At 39.8% G+C, this 15525-nt stretch overlaps 1 protein-coding gene across 1 annotated transcript in view; it reads left to right on the top strand.

Annotated features, from left to right (window-relative positions):
• Nucleotides 1-13525, top strand: part of LOC122551717 (histamine N-methyltransferase-like) — a 38831-nt gene extending 25306 nt beyond the window's left edge. Inside the window, exons 4-6 of the mRNA XM_043694073.1 lie at nucleotides 677-807; nucleotides 3975-4068; nucleotides 12260-13525. Of these exons, the coding sequence (XP_043550008.1) occupies nucleotides 677-807; nucleotides 3975-4068; nucleotides 12260-12597 (563 nt within the window). The 3' untranslated portion in view covers nucleotides 12598-13525. The remainder of the gene's footprint in view (nucleotides 1-676; nucleotides 808-3974; nucleotides 4069-12259) is intronic.
• Nucleotides 13526-15525: the final 2000 nt, after the last annotated feature.

The raw sequence follows: 15525 nt of genomic DNA, 5'->3' as shown, positions 1-15525 counted from the left end.
GCTTTGCAGTTGCAAACTACACATGTAGAAATCGATTAGTTTGCTATAATATCTGCTTCTTAATTTGAAATGTGTTTTACTAAATTTTAAAAAAATCCAGAGTGTTATTTAGGTCAAAAATGATTGACTATTATCATTAAAATATCAGCTATAATGTGAAGCACAAGAACAACAGATACATGGGAGTTTTCCAACTCACACAGCATTCTGAATTGGAATTATATTGCTATTCCTTGACAATCACTGGAACTAACACTTTAACAGTATTTGAGCATATCTACAGAGAACAAAGACAGTAAAGGTTCAGGAAAATGGCTCTCCATCTCCTCAAGGACAATTAGGGATGGATAATGAATCATGGCCTTAACAGCGGTATCCATATCCCAAGAAAGAATTGTTTTTAAAATGTACCACCTCATACTAGATTTGTTGAATGATGGTGTATACATTTTACAAAACAGTTTATGATTTTCAATAATATGTTGAACTGCAAACAAATTAATACAATGCTTAATATGTTATTTCCTTGGACCAAATCTAACATGCCACTGTTTTAACCTAAAAGCAGACAACCAAGTGCCTACAATTCGGTTTCAGGAACCTGGATATGATGAATAGTATTTCTGATTACTTTATTAATAAGAGAAAAGCCCTTCTAATGTTATATTACTTTTAGAGCTCATAAAAGAGAAGGGTCAAGGACTGAATGCCTCTTTCACTTGGAACCAGATGTATACAACTGACTATGAAAAGCAAAACAAGGAGAGAAAAGAAAGCAAGAAGTTTGATTTCATTCATATGATTGAGGTAACTGCTGTTCGGTTAACTTAATAGCCAGCAGTCACAGCACATTCAACCTGTCACTCAGGGCTAAATGTAGAGCAAGTTCACATCCATGCTGCTTAATGTCTAAAATACTAATGGTTCTAAGTACCATGGTCAGTTTAAGAATTCATATTCATTTTGACATTATGTCTTTGTAAGTTTTTCCTTATTTTAATTTGCCTGTCCTTTGGTGTCTCTGGTGCAGATGAGTCCACAGAAAATATGGACAAGTTAAGCAACTAGGCAAGAATGTAATAGATGGAAGGAAAGGAAAATTTGTTTTGGTTCAATTTGGTTCAATCTAATGGTTTGTTTTGGTTCAATTTGATTTGCTTTATTATTGTTGCATGTACCTAGGTACAGTGAAAAGTTTTGTTTTGTGTGCATTACAAGCAGATCATACCATACAAAATGCATAAGGGTAATAGAACAAAGCAAACAATAAAATGTTACGGCTGCAGAGAAGGTGCACAGAGAATGAGGTCAACATTAAATTTAAAACTGGAGAGGTCTACTCAGAAGTCTAATGACAGTGGGGAAGAAAGCTATTCTTGAATCTGCTGGAACATGTGGAAAAGCTTTTGTGTCCTCTGCCCAACAGAAGATTTTGGAAGAGATTATAAACAGGGTGGGAGGGATTTTTTATTATGTTGGCTGCCTGAGGCAGTGAGGAGTGTAGATGGAGTTAATGGATGGAAGGCTGGCTTGTGTGATGGACAAGGCTGTGTGGTTAGCTAGCTTATATACTTCAGATCATATCAGTAAGAATATAGGAACATAGGAGCAAATGTAACCCATTGAGCCTGTTCCAACGTTCAATCATCTGTGGCTTAATTCCACATACCTATTTTTGGCCTATACCCCTTAAAAACATTGCTTAACAAAAACTTATCCATCTAAAATTTAAAATTTACACCTGATTCTGCATCCACTGCTTGTGAAAAAGTGTTCCAAACAGAAGAAGCAATTCCTGACATCTCTCTGAATTGTCTGGTCCTAATTCTAGAGACCATGCCCCAAGTTATAGAATCCCCAACTAGTGGAAATACTTTGTCTACCTTGTCTTTTCCTGTTAATATCTTGAAGACTTTGAGCACCCCTTACATTTCTATATTCTGGAGAAAACAAGCCTAATGTGTATAATCACACCTTATAATTTAACCCCTGAAGTCCAGGTATCATTCCTGTAAACTTATATTGTATTCCCCACAAGGCCAATATATCCTTCCTAAATATGATGCCCAGATCTGTTCACAATACTGCAAGTGGGGTCTAACTAGGGGTTGTGATTGTACCTTTCTTATTCCTGAGTTCTACCCAAAGGGCATTGCTGGATGAGCTTTCTGAAATATCCTCCCTTGCTGCAGTTGTGACATTGTCTGCAGCTAGTAATGCATTTCCCCACCTCTCTATCACATCTAAATTCTGGAACTTTGAGCTATCAGTCCTGCATTCTCTCAGTCAAATTTCTGTCATGGCGACATTATCATGGTTCTCTACACTAATCCAGGCTCAAAACTCATCTGCCTTACTTCTTAGGTTAAAACTTCTGATTGCCAGTCCTGCAGTGTTCATTAGCCTAACTCTGCCTTTCTTCGCGTTATTTGACATAACCTCTACCTCTACTCAATAACTCCACATACTGATCTAATACTTTGGTTTACATCCTCCTGCCTCATTAGTTGAAACCCTCCTGAGTGGCATGGGCAAATATTCCTGCAGGATGTTAGTGCGCCTCCAGTTCACGTACAACCTGTCCTGCCCTGAGAGAGATGCAAGTGATCCAGATACCTGAAACCCTCCCTCCTACACCTGTCCTTTAGCCATGCATTGAAATGCACTGTCCTCTTCCTGGCCTCACTAATACGTAGCACAGAGAGTAATTCCAACATTACAACACTAAAGGTTCTGCTTTTCAACTTCCTACCTGATGCTCTAAATTCTCTTTGCAGAATCTCATTTGTCTTCTTTCCATTGTTGTTCATTGTATAGGCCATGACATCAAGCTGCTCAACTTCCCCTTTCAACATCCTGGAGTCTCACTCATGGCCACAGATACACCTGTCTATGGCCCTGATTATCGAGTTTCCTATTATTACTGCTTACCTATACTTTTGACACTTTGTGCTGTACAGCAGAACCAATTGTGATGCCACTGATCTGGCTGCTGCTGTTGCATTGCCCTGAGATATCACACTCCCCAGCAATATCCAAAATGGTATGTCTGCTTGAGAGGGGAATAGCCACAGAGGACTCCTGTACTGCCTGCCTGCCTGCCCCTCCTAGCAGTCACTATTAATCTCGGTGACCACATCCCTGAAACCTTGTCTAGTAAGCTTTCTGCCTCATGTATGCTCCTCAGTGGGTTCAACTGCCACTCCAACTGACCCATACAGTTTGAGAGGAGCTGCAGGTGGGCACACTTCTTAGTTCCTGCAGACATAGCTATCAGGGATGATTTGACTTCTCCCTGATCTCCCATATCTCACAGGAAGAGCATACCACTCCTCCTATGAGATATGGGAGATCAGATTTCATAGTCCCTGCAAGGGATACAATAACCTTTGATTCCTTTCCAGAAAAGAGTCTAACTCTGCCTTAAAAGTATTCAACGACTCTACAACTACTACCACTTTGAGAGGGAAAGAATTCCAATGCTGCACAACTTGCTGTCAGGAAGATTTGTCCTCCTCTGAATCTGAAAAGGGTGACATCTAATTTTTAAAGAGAGTCACTTGGGTCGGGGCTCATCCACAATAGGAAGTGACATTTTGACATTGACCTTGATAAGGTTGTTCAGTATCTCATAATCTTTAATGAAATCCCCTCACTCTTCATAACTCCAGGAGAAACCAGTCCAGTCTGTCCAACCTATCCTCATAAAGAATCACCACTCATTCCAGGTATCAACCTCCTCTGAACTGCCAGTCAAGTAAATTTAAACTTTGCTACTTCTGAATGATATTTCATAAAATGAAATTGACTTTATTAAGTAAGGTTTTTTGCCGTTGGATCAAAGATTCCAGGATATGCCCACAAGAATTTCAAAGTTTGTGTTTTTAGGCACTGATAATTGTATCCCAATTAATTTTAATATAAGGATTTATATTCATAACTTATCTGTGCTTCTATTTATTTTTGCTGACTAGTTGCTGTACTTTGTGGAAAATGCGCATGATACCATTAAGTATTTTCACAGTCTTCTGGAAAGGAATGGCAAACTTCTAATAATACAGACTGCAGGTAAGTTATTGTCCAGTGTTTCTGATAAACTGGTACTGTTATTCTATGCAGCCTTTTACCTGAGCAATCTGAAAGTGTACGGAGAAGATAACTAAATTCATATGTATTCTATTGATCAACTTCTTGGCATTCCTGAGAGTTGATTCTCTGAATTGGCCAAATGTCTGGCTTGTAATGCTGGGTGATTTCATAGAACATAGAACATAGAACATAGAAGAATACAGCGCAGTACAGGCCCTTGGGCCCTCGATGTTGCGCCGATCCAAGCCCACCTAAACTACACTAACCCACTATCCTCCATATACCTATCCAATGCCCTCTTAAATGCCCATAAAGAGGGAGAGTCCACCACTGTTACTGGCAGGGCATTCCATGAACTAACGACTCGCTGAGTGAAGAACCTACCCCTAACATCAGTCCTATATCTACCCCCCCTTAATTTAAAGCTATGCCCCCTTGTAATACCCGACTCAATACGCGGGAAAAGGTTCATACTGTCGACCCTATCTAACCCCCTAATCATCTTGTACACCTCAATCAAGTCACCCCTAAACCTTCTTTTCTCTAGTGAAAACAGCACTAGAGAAAAGTGCAACACAAGTTCAATTTCCATACCAGCAGAGGTTACCATGAAGGACCCTCTTGTCAGAGGTGTGGTAACCCTTAGGTTAAACCATTTCATGTGAGAGCAGTCCTTTGGGACTACAGCAACTTTCCCTTCTTGCAACAAACAAGAAGACTAAACGAAGTGAAAAATTGTGTAGTAGATAAATAATTGACTAGATGACAGAAAGAAGTGGATAGCTGTCAATGCTGTGCATTGGAAGTGACTAATTATAATTAGTGAATCATAAGTTGGCCCTAATGGCTCGACTTACTGATATTTCTGTTTCTAGGTTCTGCTTCTGTCTAAAGGTTCGAAAGGCACTCCATTTGTAGGTGGTGCTGAAGTTTAAAATTGCTATCGTAATTCAATACGAATGGGCAGTGCCAAGTATTGCATGCAAGGCCATTTCAACTGTTGCTCAACTACTTGCTCCACCCTTTCCCGAATTTGCCACAGTAATCTCTCACACTCTGATTGGAGGATAATGTCCTTTATCGTTACAGAGACATCCACAGCATTAGGAAACACTTGTCTTCACTAACTCATCATTTCCAGCATCAAATATCATTCTGTTCACTTTACACTGCCAAACTAATGATTTAATGTCAAATTGCTTCACAAAGGTCAAGTGGAACCAGAATATTAACTTAATTTTGTTTTTCTTGGAATATTGTGTACAAATTTGTGTTGATCTAATATTGAATGGCGATAAGTAACAATACAAAAAAGTGCGGCATAATTAATTCATGTGGTGATGGTGATGAAGATTTATGGTTGGGAGAAAAAAAGGTCAGAAGTTTGGCCTTATTTCATTGGAGGAGAGAAAAGACTACCTGGCAGAAGTCTGCAATGGTTTAATGGCTAACTAGTGGGAAATTTGTTCCCTGGTGAGGTGATAACAAGCAACCACCTTTTAAAGAAATTCAGTGATGTGATGTGGACATTGTTGGCTAGGCAGTTTTTATTGCCTGACCTTAGTTGTCCTTCTTGAACTGGTGCAGTCCACCTGCTATGAGTTGACTCACAATGCCCTGGCTGATGGAATTCCAGGATTTTGAATGAGTGACAGTGAAGGAATGGTGATATATATCCAAGTCAGGATGGGGGGTATCTTGGAGGGGAACTTGAAGGTGGTGATGTTCCCATTTATCTTTCCTCTTGTTCTTCTAGTTGGAAGTGGTCATGGGTTTGGAAGGTGCTGAGGCTCTTTGGTGAATTTCTGCTCTGCATCTTATGGATAGTGCACCTTCTACTACTGATCATCAATGGTGGAGGGATGGATGCTTGTGGGTATGGTGCCAGTCAAGTGAGCTGTTTTGTTCTGAATGGTACCAAGCTTCTTGAGTGTTATAGAAACATAGAGTTATATAAAGGTACAGACCCTTCAGTCCAACCCATCCATGCTGAACAGATATTCCAACCCAATCTAGTCCCACCTGCAGCACCAGGCCCATATCCCTCCAAACCCTTCCTATTCATATACCCATCCAACTGCCTTTTAAATGTTGCAATTTACCAGCCTCCACCACTTCCTCTGGCAGTTCATTCCATACACGTACCACCCTCTGCATGAAAAAGTTGCCCCTTAGGTCTCTTTTATATCTTTCTCATCTCACCCTAAACCTATGCCCTCTAGTTCTAGACTCCCCCACCCCAGGAAAAAGACTTTGTCTATTTATCCTATCCATGCCCCTCATGATTTTGTAAACCTCTATAAGGTCACCCCTCAGCCTCCGACCCTCCGGGAAAAACAGCCCCAGCCTGTTCAGCCTCTCCCGATAGCTCAAATTCTCCAACCCTGGCAACATCCTTGTAAATCTTTTCTGAACCCTTTCAAGTTTCACAACATCTTTCCAATAGGAAGGAGACCAGAATTGCATGCAATATTCCAACAGTGGCCTAACCAATGTCCTGTATAGCCGCAACATGACCTCCCAACTCCTGTACTCAATACTCTGACTAATAAAGGAAAGCATACCAAACGCCGCCTTCACTATCCTATCTACCTGCGACTCTACTTTCAAGGAGCTATGAACCTGCACTCCAAGGTCTCTTTGTTCAGCTAGGACCTTACCATTCAGTGTATAAGTCCTGTTAAGCTTTGCTTTCCCAAAATGCAGCACCTTGCATTTATCTAAATTAAACTCCATCTGCCACTTTCAGCCCATTGGCCCATCTGGTCAAGATCCTATTATAATCTGAGATAACCCTCTTCACTGTCTACTACACTTTCAATTTTGGTGTCATCTGCAAACTTACTAACAATACCTCTTATGCTCACATCCAAATGATTTATATAAATGATTGACATCAACATCTCTTGTCATCCAGGGTTCCCTACCCTGCCAACCTTTCCCCTCACCCTCACAGAGACATATAGACCTTGAACTCTAGCTATCACACTTTTAAAAGCCTCCCACTTGCCAGAGATCCCTTTGCCTGTTAACAAGCTACTCCAATTAATCCCTGAAAGCTCCTATCTAATTCCATCAAAATTTGCCTTGCCCCAATTTAGCACTTGAACCTGTGGATTAGCTTTGTCACTCTCCATAACTATTTTAAAATTGGCACAACTATGTGTAATATTCTATGTTCTATAATCTATATATGGTCCCAAAGTGCTTCCCCACCGTCACCTCAGTCACTTGTCCAAGAGTAGGTCGAGTTTTGCCCCTTCCTGAATACAACTCTCTATATACTGCTTAAGGAAACTTTCCAGAGCACACTTAACAAATTCCACCCGATCTAAGTCCTTAACTATGGTAGTCCCAGTCTGTGGTAGGAAAATTAAAATCCCCGACTATGAAAACCCTATTACTGCAAGTCTCCCAATTTCCCTGCATATTTGTTGCTCTCTTTGAACCATTCATCACAATCATGGCTGATCATCCAACTAATTCTGCTTTCTCTCCATAAGCTTTGATCCCATTCACCCCAAGTGCTATATCTAGCCACTTCATGAATACATCCAATGTTTTGGCATCAACTACTTCCTGTGGTAATGAATTCCACAGCCTCAACATTCTTTAGGTGAAGGAATGTCTCCTCATCTCCATCCTAAATGATCCACCTTGAATCGTCAGACTGTGATCCCTGGTTCTGGATGCATCCACCACCAGAAACATCCTCCCCATATTTGAACTAAGGATGTAATGAGGTCAGGAGCTAAGTGGCCCTGGTGGAACCCAAACTGGGTGTCACTGAGCAGATTATTGCTGAGCACATGCTGCTTATAGCACTATTGATGAGACATTTTACTGATGATCAAGAGAAGACTGATTGGCCAGTAATTAGCTGATTTTGATTTGTCCTGCCTCTTATGTACAGGACATACCTGGGTAATTTCCAATATTGTCCTGTAGATGCCTGCACTGTAGCTGTACTGCAACAGATGTCTGGGGAGGCGGCAAGTTCTGGAGCACAAGTCTTCCACTCTGTGCCAAAATGTTGTCACAGCCCATAGCCTTTGCAGTAGCCAGTATCTCCAACCACTTGTTCACAGGCAGTGAAACAAATTGGCTGAAGATTGGTATGTGTTATGTTGGGGACCTTTGGAGGACGCCAGGATGGACCACCAACTCAGCACTTCTGGCTAAAGATTGCTGCAAAAGCTTCAGTCTTATCTTTTGCATTGATCTGCTGGGCTCTTCCATCATTGAGGATGGGGATATTTGTGGTTCCTCCTCCTCCTGTGAGTTGTTTAATTGTCCACCACCATTCACAACTGGATGTGGCAGGACTGCAGAGCTTAGATCTGATCAGTTAGTTGCAGGATCGCTTCAACTTGTCTATCATTTGCTGCTTATGCAGTTTGGAATGCAAGTAGTCTTGTTTGTTGGCTTCATCAGATTAACACCTCATCTGCAGATATGCCTGGTGCTGCTCCTGTCATTACCCCCCTGCACTCTCCATTGAATCAGAATTGATCTCCTGGCTTGATGGTAATGGTTGAATGGAGAATATGCTGGATCATGAGGTTACAGATTGTGCTAGAATGCAATTCTGTTGCTGATGGTCCACAGTGCCTCATGGATGCCCAGTCTTGAGTTGTCAAATCTGTTACAAATCTGTCCCATTAAGCACGGTAATAGTGCCACACAACAAAATGGAGTTTATTCTCAATGTGAATGTGGAAGTTCATCTCCACAATGACTGTGCGTTGGTCACTCTCCATGATACTGTCATGGACAGTTGTATCTGCAGCTGGTGGATTGGAAAGGATAGTGTCCAGAATGTTTCTCCCTCATTACGTGCTGCAGACCCAGTCTAGTGGCTCCATTAGTGGTACTGCTCCGGTGCTACTCTGTGGTAGACATTGAAATCCTACACCCAGAGTAGATTTTGTGCCCTTGCCATCCTCTGTATGTCTTCTAAGTATTGTTCAACATGGAGGAGGACCAGTTCATCAGCTGAGGGAGGATGGTATGTACTAATCAGTAGGAGGTTTCCTTGCCTATGTTTAACCTGAAGCCATGAGACTTCTTGGTGTCCAGAGTTAATGTTGAGGACTCCGAGAACAAATCCCTTTCAACTGACAGTGTAGCCACCTCTGCTGGGTCTGTTCTGCCAGTGGGACAGGACATATCCAGGGATGGTGATGGTGGTATCTGGGACATTATCTGTAAGTATGACTATATCAGGCTGTTTTTTGCTAATCTGTGAGACAGCTCTCCCAAATTTGGCACTAGCCCCGAGATGTTAGTGAGAATGACTTTACAGAGTCAACAGGGTTGTTCCTGCCATTGTCCTTTCTGATGCCAAGGACAAAGGAGTAACTAAGGAGAAAATAGGCCCGTTAAAGATTAGTGATACCACCTATGTGCGGAGTCGCAGGAGATGGGGAGATACTAAATGAGTAGTTTGTATCAGTGTTTTGGAGAAGGACATAGTAGCTGGTGAACTTGGGGAAATAAACAGCGACATCTTGAAATATGTCCATATTACAAAGGAGGATGTACTGGATGTCTTAAAATACATAAAGGAGGGTAAATTCCCAGAACCTGATCAGGTGGACCCTAGAACTGTGAGGGAAGCTAAGAAAGTCATTGTGGTGCCTCTAGCTGAGATATTTGTATCATTGATAGACATAGGTGAGGTGCCAGGAGACTGGAGGTTGGCCAATGTAGTGTCACTATTTAAGAAAGGTGGTAAGGAAAAGCTAGGGATAATAGAATTGTGAGCCTGACATCGGTGGCAGGCAAGTTATTGGAGGGAATCTTGAGGGACAAGATTTACATGTACTTGGAAAGGCAAGGACTGATTAGGGATAGTTAACGTGACTTTGTACGTGGGAAATCATGTCTCACAAACTTGATTGATTTTCTTAAAGATGTAACGAAGTGGATTGATAAGGGCAGAGCAGTGGACGTGATCTATATGGATTTCAGTAATGCTTTTGACAAGGCTCCACATGTTAGACGGGTTAGCAAGGTTAGATCACATGGAACACAGTGAGAACTCGCCATTTGGATTCAGAACTGTCTGGAAGGTTGGAGACAAAAGGTGGTGGTAGAGGGTTGCTTTTCAGACTGAAGGCCTGTAGACAGTGGTGTGCCACAAGGATTGGTGCTGGGTCCACTGCTTTTCGGTGTTTCTATAAATAATTTGGAAGTGAACATAGGAGGTACGATTAGTAAGTTTGCAGATGACACCAAAATTGGAGGTGTAGTGGACAGCAAAGAAGGTTTCCTCAGATCTTGATAAGATGGGCCAATAGGCCGAGGAGTTGCAAATGAAATTTAATTTAGATAATTGTGAGGTGCTGCATTTTGGAAAAGCAATTCTTAGCAAGACTTATATACTTAATGATAAGGTCCTGGGGACTGTTGCTGAACAAAGAGACCTTGGAGGACAGCTTCCTAGTTCCTTGACAGTGGAGTCACAAGTTGACAGGATAATAAAGAAGGTGTTTGGTCTGCTTGCCTTTATTGGTCAGTGAATATAGGGATTGGGAGGTCATGTTGCAGCTATCCAGGGCATTGGTTAGGCTACCTTTGGAGTACTGCATTCAATTCTGGCCTCCCTTCTGTAAGAAGGACGTTGTGAAACTTGAAAGGGTGCAGAAAAGATTTAATAAGGATGTTGGCAGGTTTGGAGAGTTTGAGCTTGAGGGAGAGGCTGAATAGACTAGAACTGCTTTCCCTGGAGCATTGGAGGCAGTGGGGTGACCTTATAGGGGTTAATAAAATCATGAGGAGCATGGAAAGGGTCACTAAGTCTTTTCCACAGTGTGGGGGAGTCAAAAACAAGGGGGCATAGATTTACATTCAGAGGGAAAAGATTTAAAAGGGAGTAAGGGGCAACATTTTCATGCAGAGGGTGGTGCATGTATGGAATGAGCTGCCAGAGGAAGTGGTGGAGGCTGGTACAATTGCAACATTTAAAAGGCATCTGAATGGGTATATGAGTAGAAACAGTTCAGATGTATATTGGTCAAATGCTGGCAAATGGGACTAATTTAATTTTGGATATCTGGTCATCATGGATGAGTTGGACTGAAGGGTCTGTTTTTATGCTGTACAGCTCTATGACTCGTTAACTGCAAGCTAGGACTGTTTTCCTTAAAAAGAGAAACTTGAAATGAGGTCCGATAAAGGTATTCTAAATCATGATGGATCTGGACTGAGTAGATAAGACAAAATATTCTCACATCCGAAAAGATCAGCATTGAATTGGCAAAAGAATCAGAAGTTAAATGAGAAAAGAAGCCTTTTTTGTACAGTGCGTGGTTAAGGTCTAGAATGTACTACCTTAGGACATGTGGACACTTATTCAAATAAAGCACATAAAAGGGAATTAAACTATTATTTCAAAATTAACAGTGTTCTGGGTTATGAGGAGAGGGCAGAAGAATTGCAATAAGTGAAGTTGGAGAGCCAGTGCAGACACAAAGGACCAAATAATTTCTTCCGTACTCTATTTCTGTGATATTAAAGAAAATATTACAGAAGTATAAAGGCTAGAAAAATTGTTTCAGGTCTCAAGAAACTGTCACTGAAGTGAAGTCAGCAGATACTTTTAGCAGAGTTAAATGTCTAAAAATGTGGAGAGTATGAAAATATATGGGAAACAATTCAGAATTATATTAAAAACAGAAAGAACTGCAGATGCTGTGAATCAGAAACAAAAGTTGCTGAAAGGCTCAACAAGTCTGACAGCATCTGTGAAGAGAAATCAAAGCTAATGTTTCAGGTCTGGTGACCCTTCCTATGATTATATTAGATGTAGGAGGGAACATTTGATGGACTGAATGGCCTATTTTCAGTGCTACAATTTACTATGATTCTCCAATATTTGGTATTGGTGAAATGACAAAAAAAACTGTTGCTTTTTAATCCAGCATTTCACACTTAATGATATTCAAACAATACATGATTTTCTGTAATTTCCTCATGCGTTCTTGTTATTCGATGCATATTTGCACTAAATCGCTTTGCTTAATATCCCAAATAAATTTTACAACAGGTTATTTTCTTTCTGAAAAATAATGAATAATTTGTAAATATCATCAACATTTTTCCCAAAAGAAATCTACATCAGATACATTTCAATTTTGTTTTACATGTCAAATTTTACTGCTAACAGATGATAGCGGATGGAGTTCACTTTGGACGAAATTTGGATCTCGTTTTCCTACAAGCATTTCTCTTGATGTGCAAAACATGCTTGCTGAAATGAAAATGAAGTATCAGGTTTATGAGCATTCCTCTGACTTTGACATCACAGAGTGTTTCATTGAAGGAAATGAAAATGGGGACTGTCTGTTGGATTTCCTCACAGATTCAGCAGATTTCAGGAAAACCGCCCCTGAGGATCTCAAATCTGAAGTTCTTCAACACCTACATCAACCTTCATGTTCAAGAGAGGAAAACAAGAAAATTCTGTTTAGCAATAATTTGAAATTCATAGTAATTGACTATTGATCGTATATCTTTCAGCACGTCGTTTCCAGTTAACTTCACTCAGAATTTCTTTAATCTACATTTTCTTGCTGCCGTATTAGTTATGCTAAGTAATTATTCTTGCATTAATGTTTTAAATTCATACAATATGTTTCTTTAAAATTATTAGAACAATTTTTCAGCAAATGAGAAACAAAAATTCCTGCATTATTGAAAAGAGCTTTTAAAATATTATCTGAACACTGAGTTATTTTGATACATCTTAAAGTTCATGACTGCAATTTCTTCTGGTCTCTATAAATGAATCTCCTGGCAGAAATCTCCTTTTGATTGATGTAAACACTTGTATGTTACAGGGTTGCCTGTTGCACCAGAAAAAAATCTGTAGCTTTCATTTAACTTAGAAATCTAGAGATAGAAAATGGAAACAGGAGTAGGCCATTTATCCCCTCATGCTCACTCTATCATGCAACATGATCATGATTGATCCTTCATCTCAATGCCACAATCCTGCTGACTTCCTATACCTGGGGACCCTGCCAACAACTGGATACTTTTCTCTTTCCTTCTTAAACATGTTCAATGACTTGTACTCCACAGGCTTCTTTGGTAAAAAATTCCACAGATTCACCTCTCAGAGGAAAAATCTTGCCTTACCTCTGCCCAAAATGGCTTCTCCGAAAGTCATGATCGTTTTTCTGTACAGAGCACCTCGACTATTATCAATACCATGCCCGGCAAGAGGCCTCAATATCTTGCATCCAGCCTGTTAAGACCTCTTAGAAATGTATGCGCTTTAATGAGTCTTCATTGAAATTGAGATTATTTCTGTGGGCTTTCTGCTTGTTACTAAATACATTTAAATTTAAAGGCTTATCTGCTTAGTGTTAAAAATCACGCAATACCAGGTTATAGTCCAACAGGTTTAATTGGAAGCACTAGTTTTCGGAGCACTGCTCCTTCACCAAGTTGTTGTAGAGTAAATGATGAAGGAGCAGTGCTCCAAAAGCTAGTGCTTCCAAATAAACCTATTGGACTATAACCGGGTGTTGTGTGATTTTTTAACTTTGTACACCCCAGTCCAAAACCGACACCTCCATATCATATCAGCTCAGTGATATTTCTTTTCATATTTCTTTTGCAAAGACCAAGAACTAAACAATATATCACTATAGATTAAGTTTGCACACTTTTCATTGATTCTTTTCTATCTTTATGTTATTCATTCTTATGACTCTAATGGGAAGAGTGTACTGAAAATCAAGCCTAACTACTCCAGGAGCCATATAAAAAAGAATAAATGCTTATTCAATAATCAAAAATGGTGAATTTGTTTTTCTTTATTACTATAACTAAAACAAAAGTGTATTTCCCCAAGTTTCTCAATAAACTCAAACAAGTGACAGAGTGATTATCAATTTGTTTTATTGGTTCATGGAATGTGAGACATCCATGGCTCAATTGCCATTAAACCACATTTCTGCATATGGGGTGTCACTTGTAGGCCAGAAGAGGGAAGGCTGGTAAATGTTTCCTCCCTAAATGATATTGATGAATGAGGGTTTTTCTTTTATGAAAATTGACAGTGGCAATATAGTTGACATTAAGAAAGTTTTTTTTAAAATTCAGTCTTATGAAATTCAAATTTCATTATCTGTCATGATACAATTTGAACTCATATGTTTCATATATTAACCTATGTTTTTGGATAACCAGTACATTGACATTGCCGCTACACCACCATCACCACACAAATTATATAATATACCCCTTATTCCAACCTTTATTCCAAACACATTCATATAAAGGTGGACAAAATCATATACAACTCTCCAGAGCCATTATGGATGAAGAAAAAAAGAGTCACTGTACGTAAAGGAGCAAATTCAGACAAAAAACAAAATGATTGACTCGTCATAATTCCTCTGACATGAATTTCCATTGATGGGATCCGAATGCTAACAGTTCCACAATAATGGAAAATCTTCAGATTCAGCTGAGTTTGCGTTAGGAGTCTGGATATTTGAAATGTATACTGCTTTCAATCCCAAGTTATTTTCTTTTACCGCCTGGGACAAGGAGACAGTCCACACTGCATCCTTACAAACCCATACCAAAAAAAAACCTCATGCCACGGTAGTTGCTCGGCAACAGCAGTATGGCTCCATTAGGATTTTCTGGGTATACTATTTCAATAATTAACACAATAAAACTCTCCCCTTAGGTTTCTTTCAAAGATTTGCTGGACTTTACCTTTGAAAGTCAATTTGTTTCCACAACTAACAAGTAGACTGGAGTACACTCCCAATGAACTGCCACACTTTAAGAAGGGCTCACTGCCATCTCCTGGGTGACAGTTAGGGATGAGTAATAAATGTTGGCCTAACCAATAACACTCACATCCTGTAAAAGAAAATTTACTCTAACTCCAGCTGTTGGAAGCACTACTCGTTGGGCTAGCTTACATCCTCATGGTGAATAGGAAGATTATTTTATTTACCATAATGATACTGAGGATTTGTTCTGCAGCAAGTGAAGCATGAAACTTGCTCTTGTCACTAACTGTGCAATAATTGGATTAATATCAGAAGCATACATAATGATGCTGAAGATGAAGTAACAATAATTTCAGCACCGATGGAGTGGGATCCAGAAGACAGCATAAGCTGTGAGAAGTTGGAATGCATCTTTAGTTGTTATTACTACCAGGAATAGGAAGACAAACCAAATCAGCCTTAATATCACTAGATCCACGACGTCATGAAATTAAAATATTCAATGACCCTCAAAACTGCCCATTTGTTTACAAATAACAGATCTTGGAAAGCAAGTTTATAACAAAAAAAAATAACAATTTATTATTAAAACTGTAACTTTTGCAGGATAAAGCTAAACGATAACATAATCTAATTAATATCTATGATGCAAACCCAATTTTCTTTGATCATA

The sequence above is a fragment of the Chiloscyllium plagiosum genome, chromosome 7 (genome assembly GCF_004010195.1).
Source record: "Chiloscyllium plagiosum isolate BGI_BamShark_2017 chromosome 7, ASM401019v2, whole genome shotgun sequence".
Classification (NCBI taxonomy): Eukaryota; Metazoa; Chordata; class Chondrichthyes; order Orectolobiformes; family Hemiscylliidae; genus Chiloscyllium; species Chiloscyllium plagiosum.
This window is presented reverse-complemented; position numbering and strand designations above follow the sequence as displayed.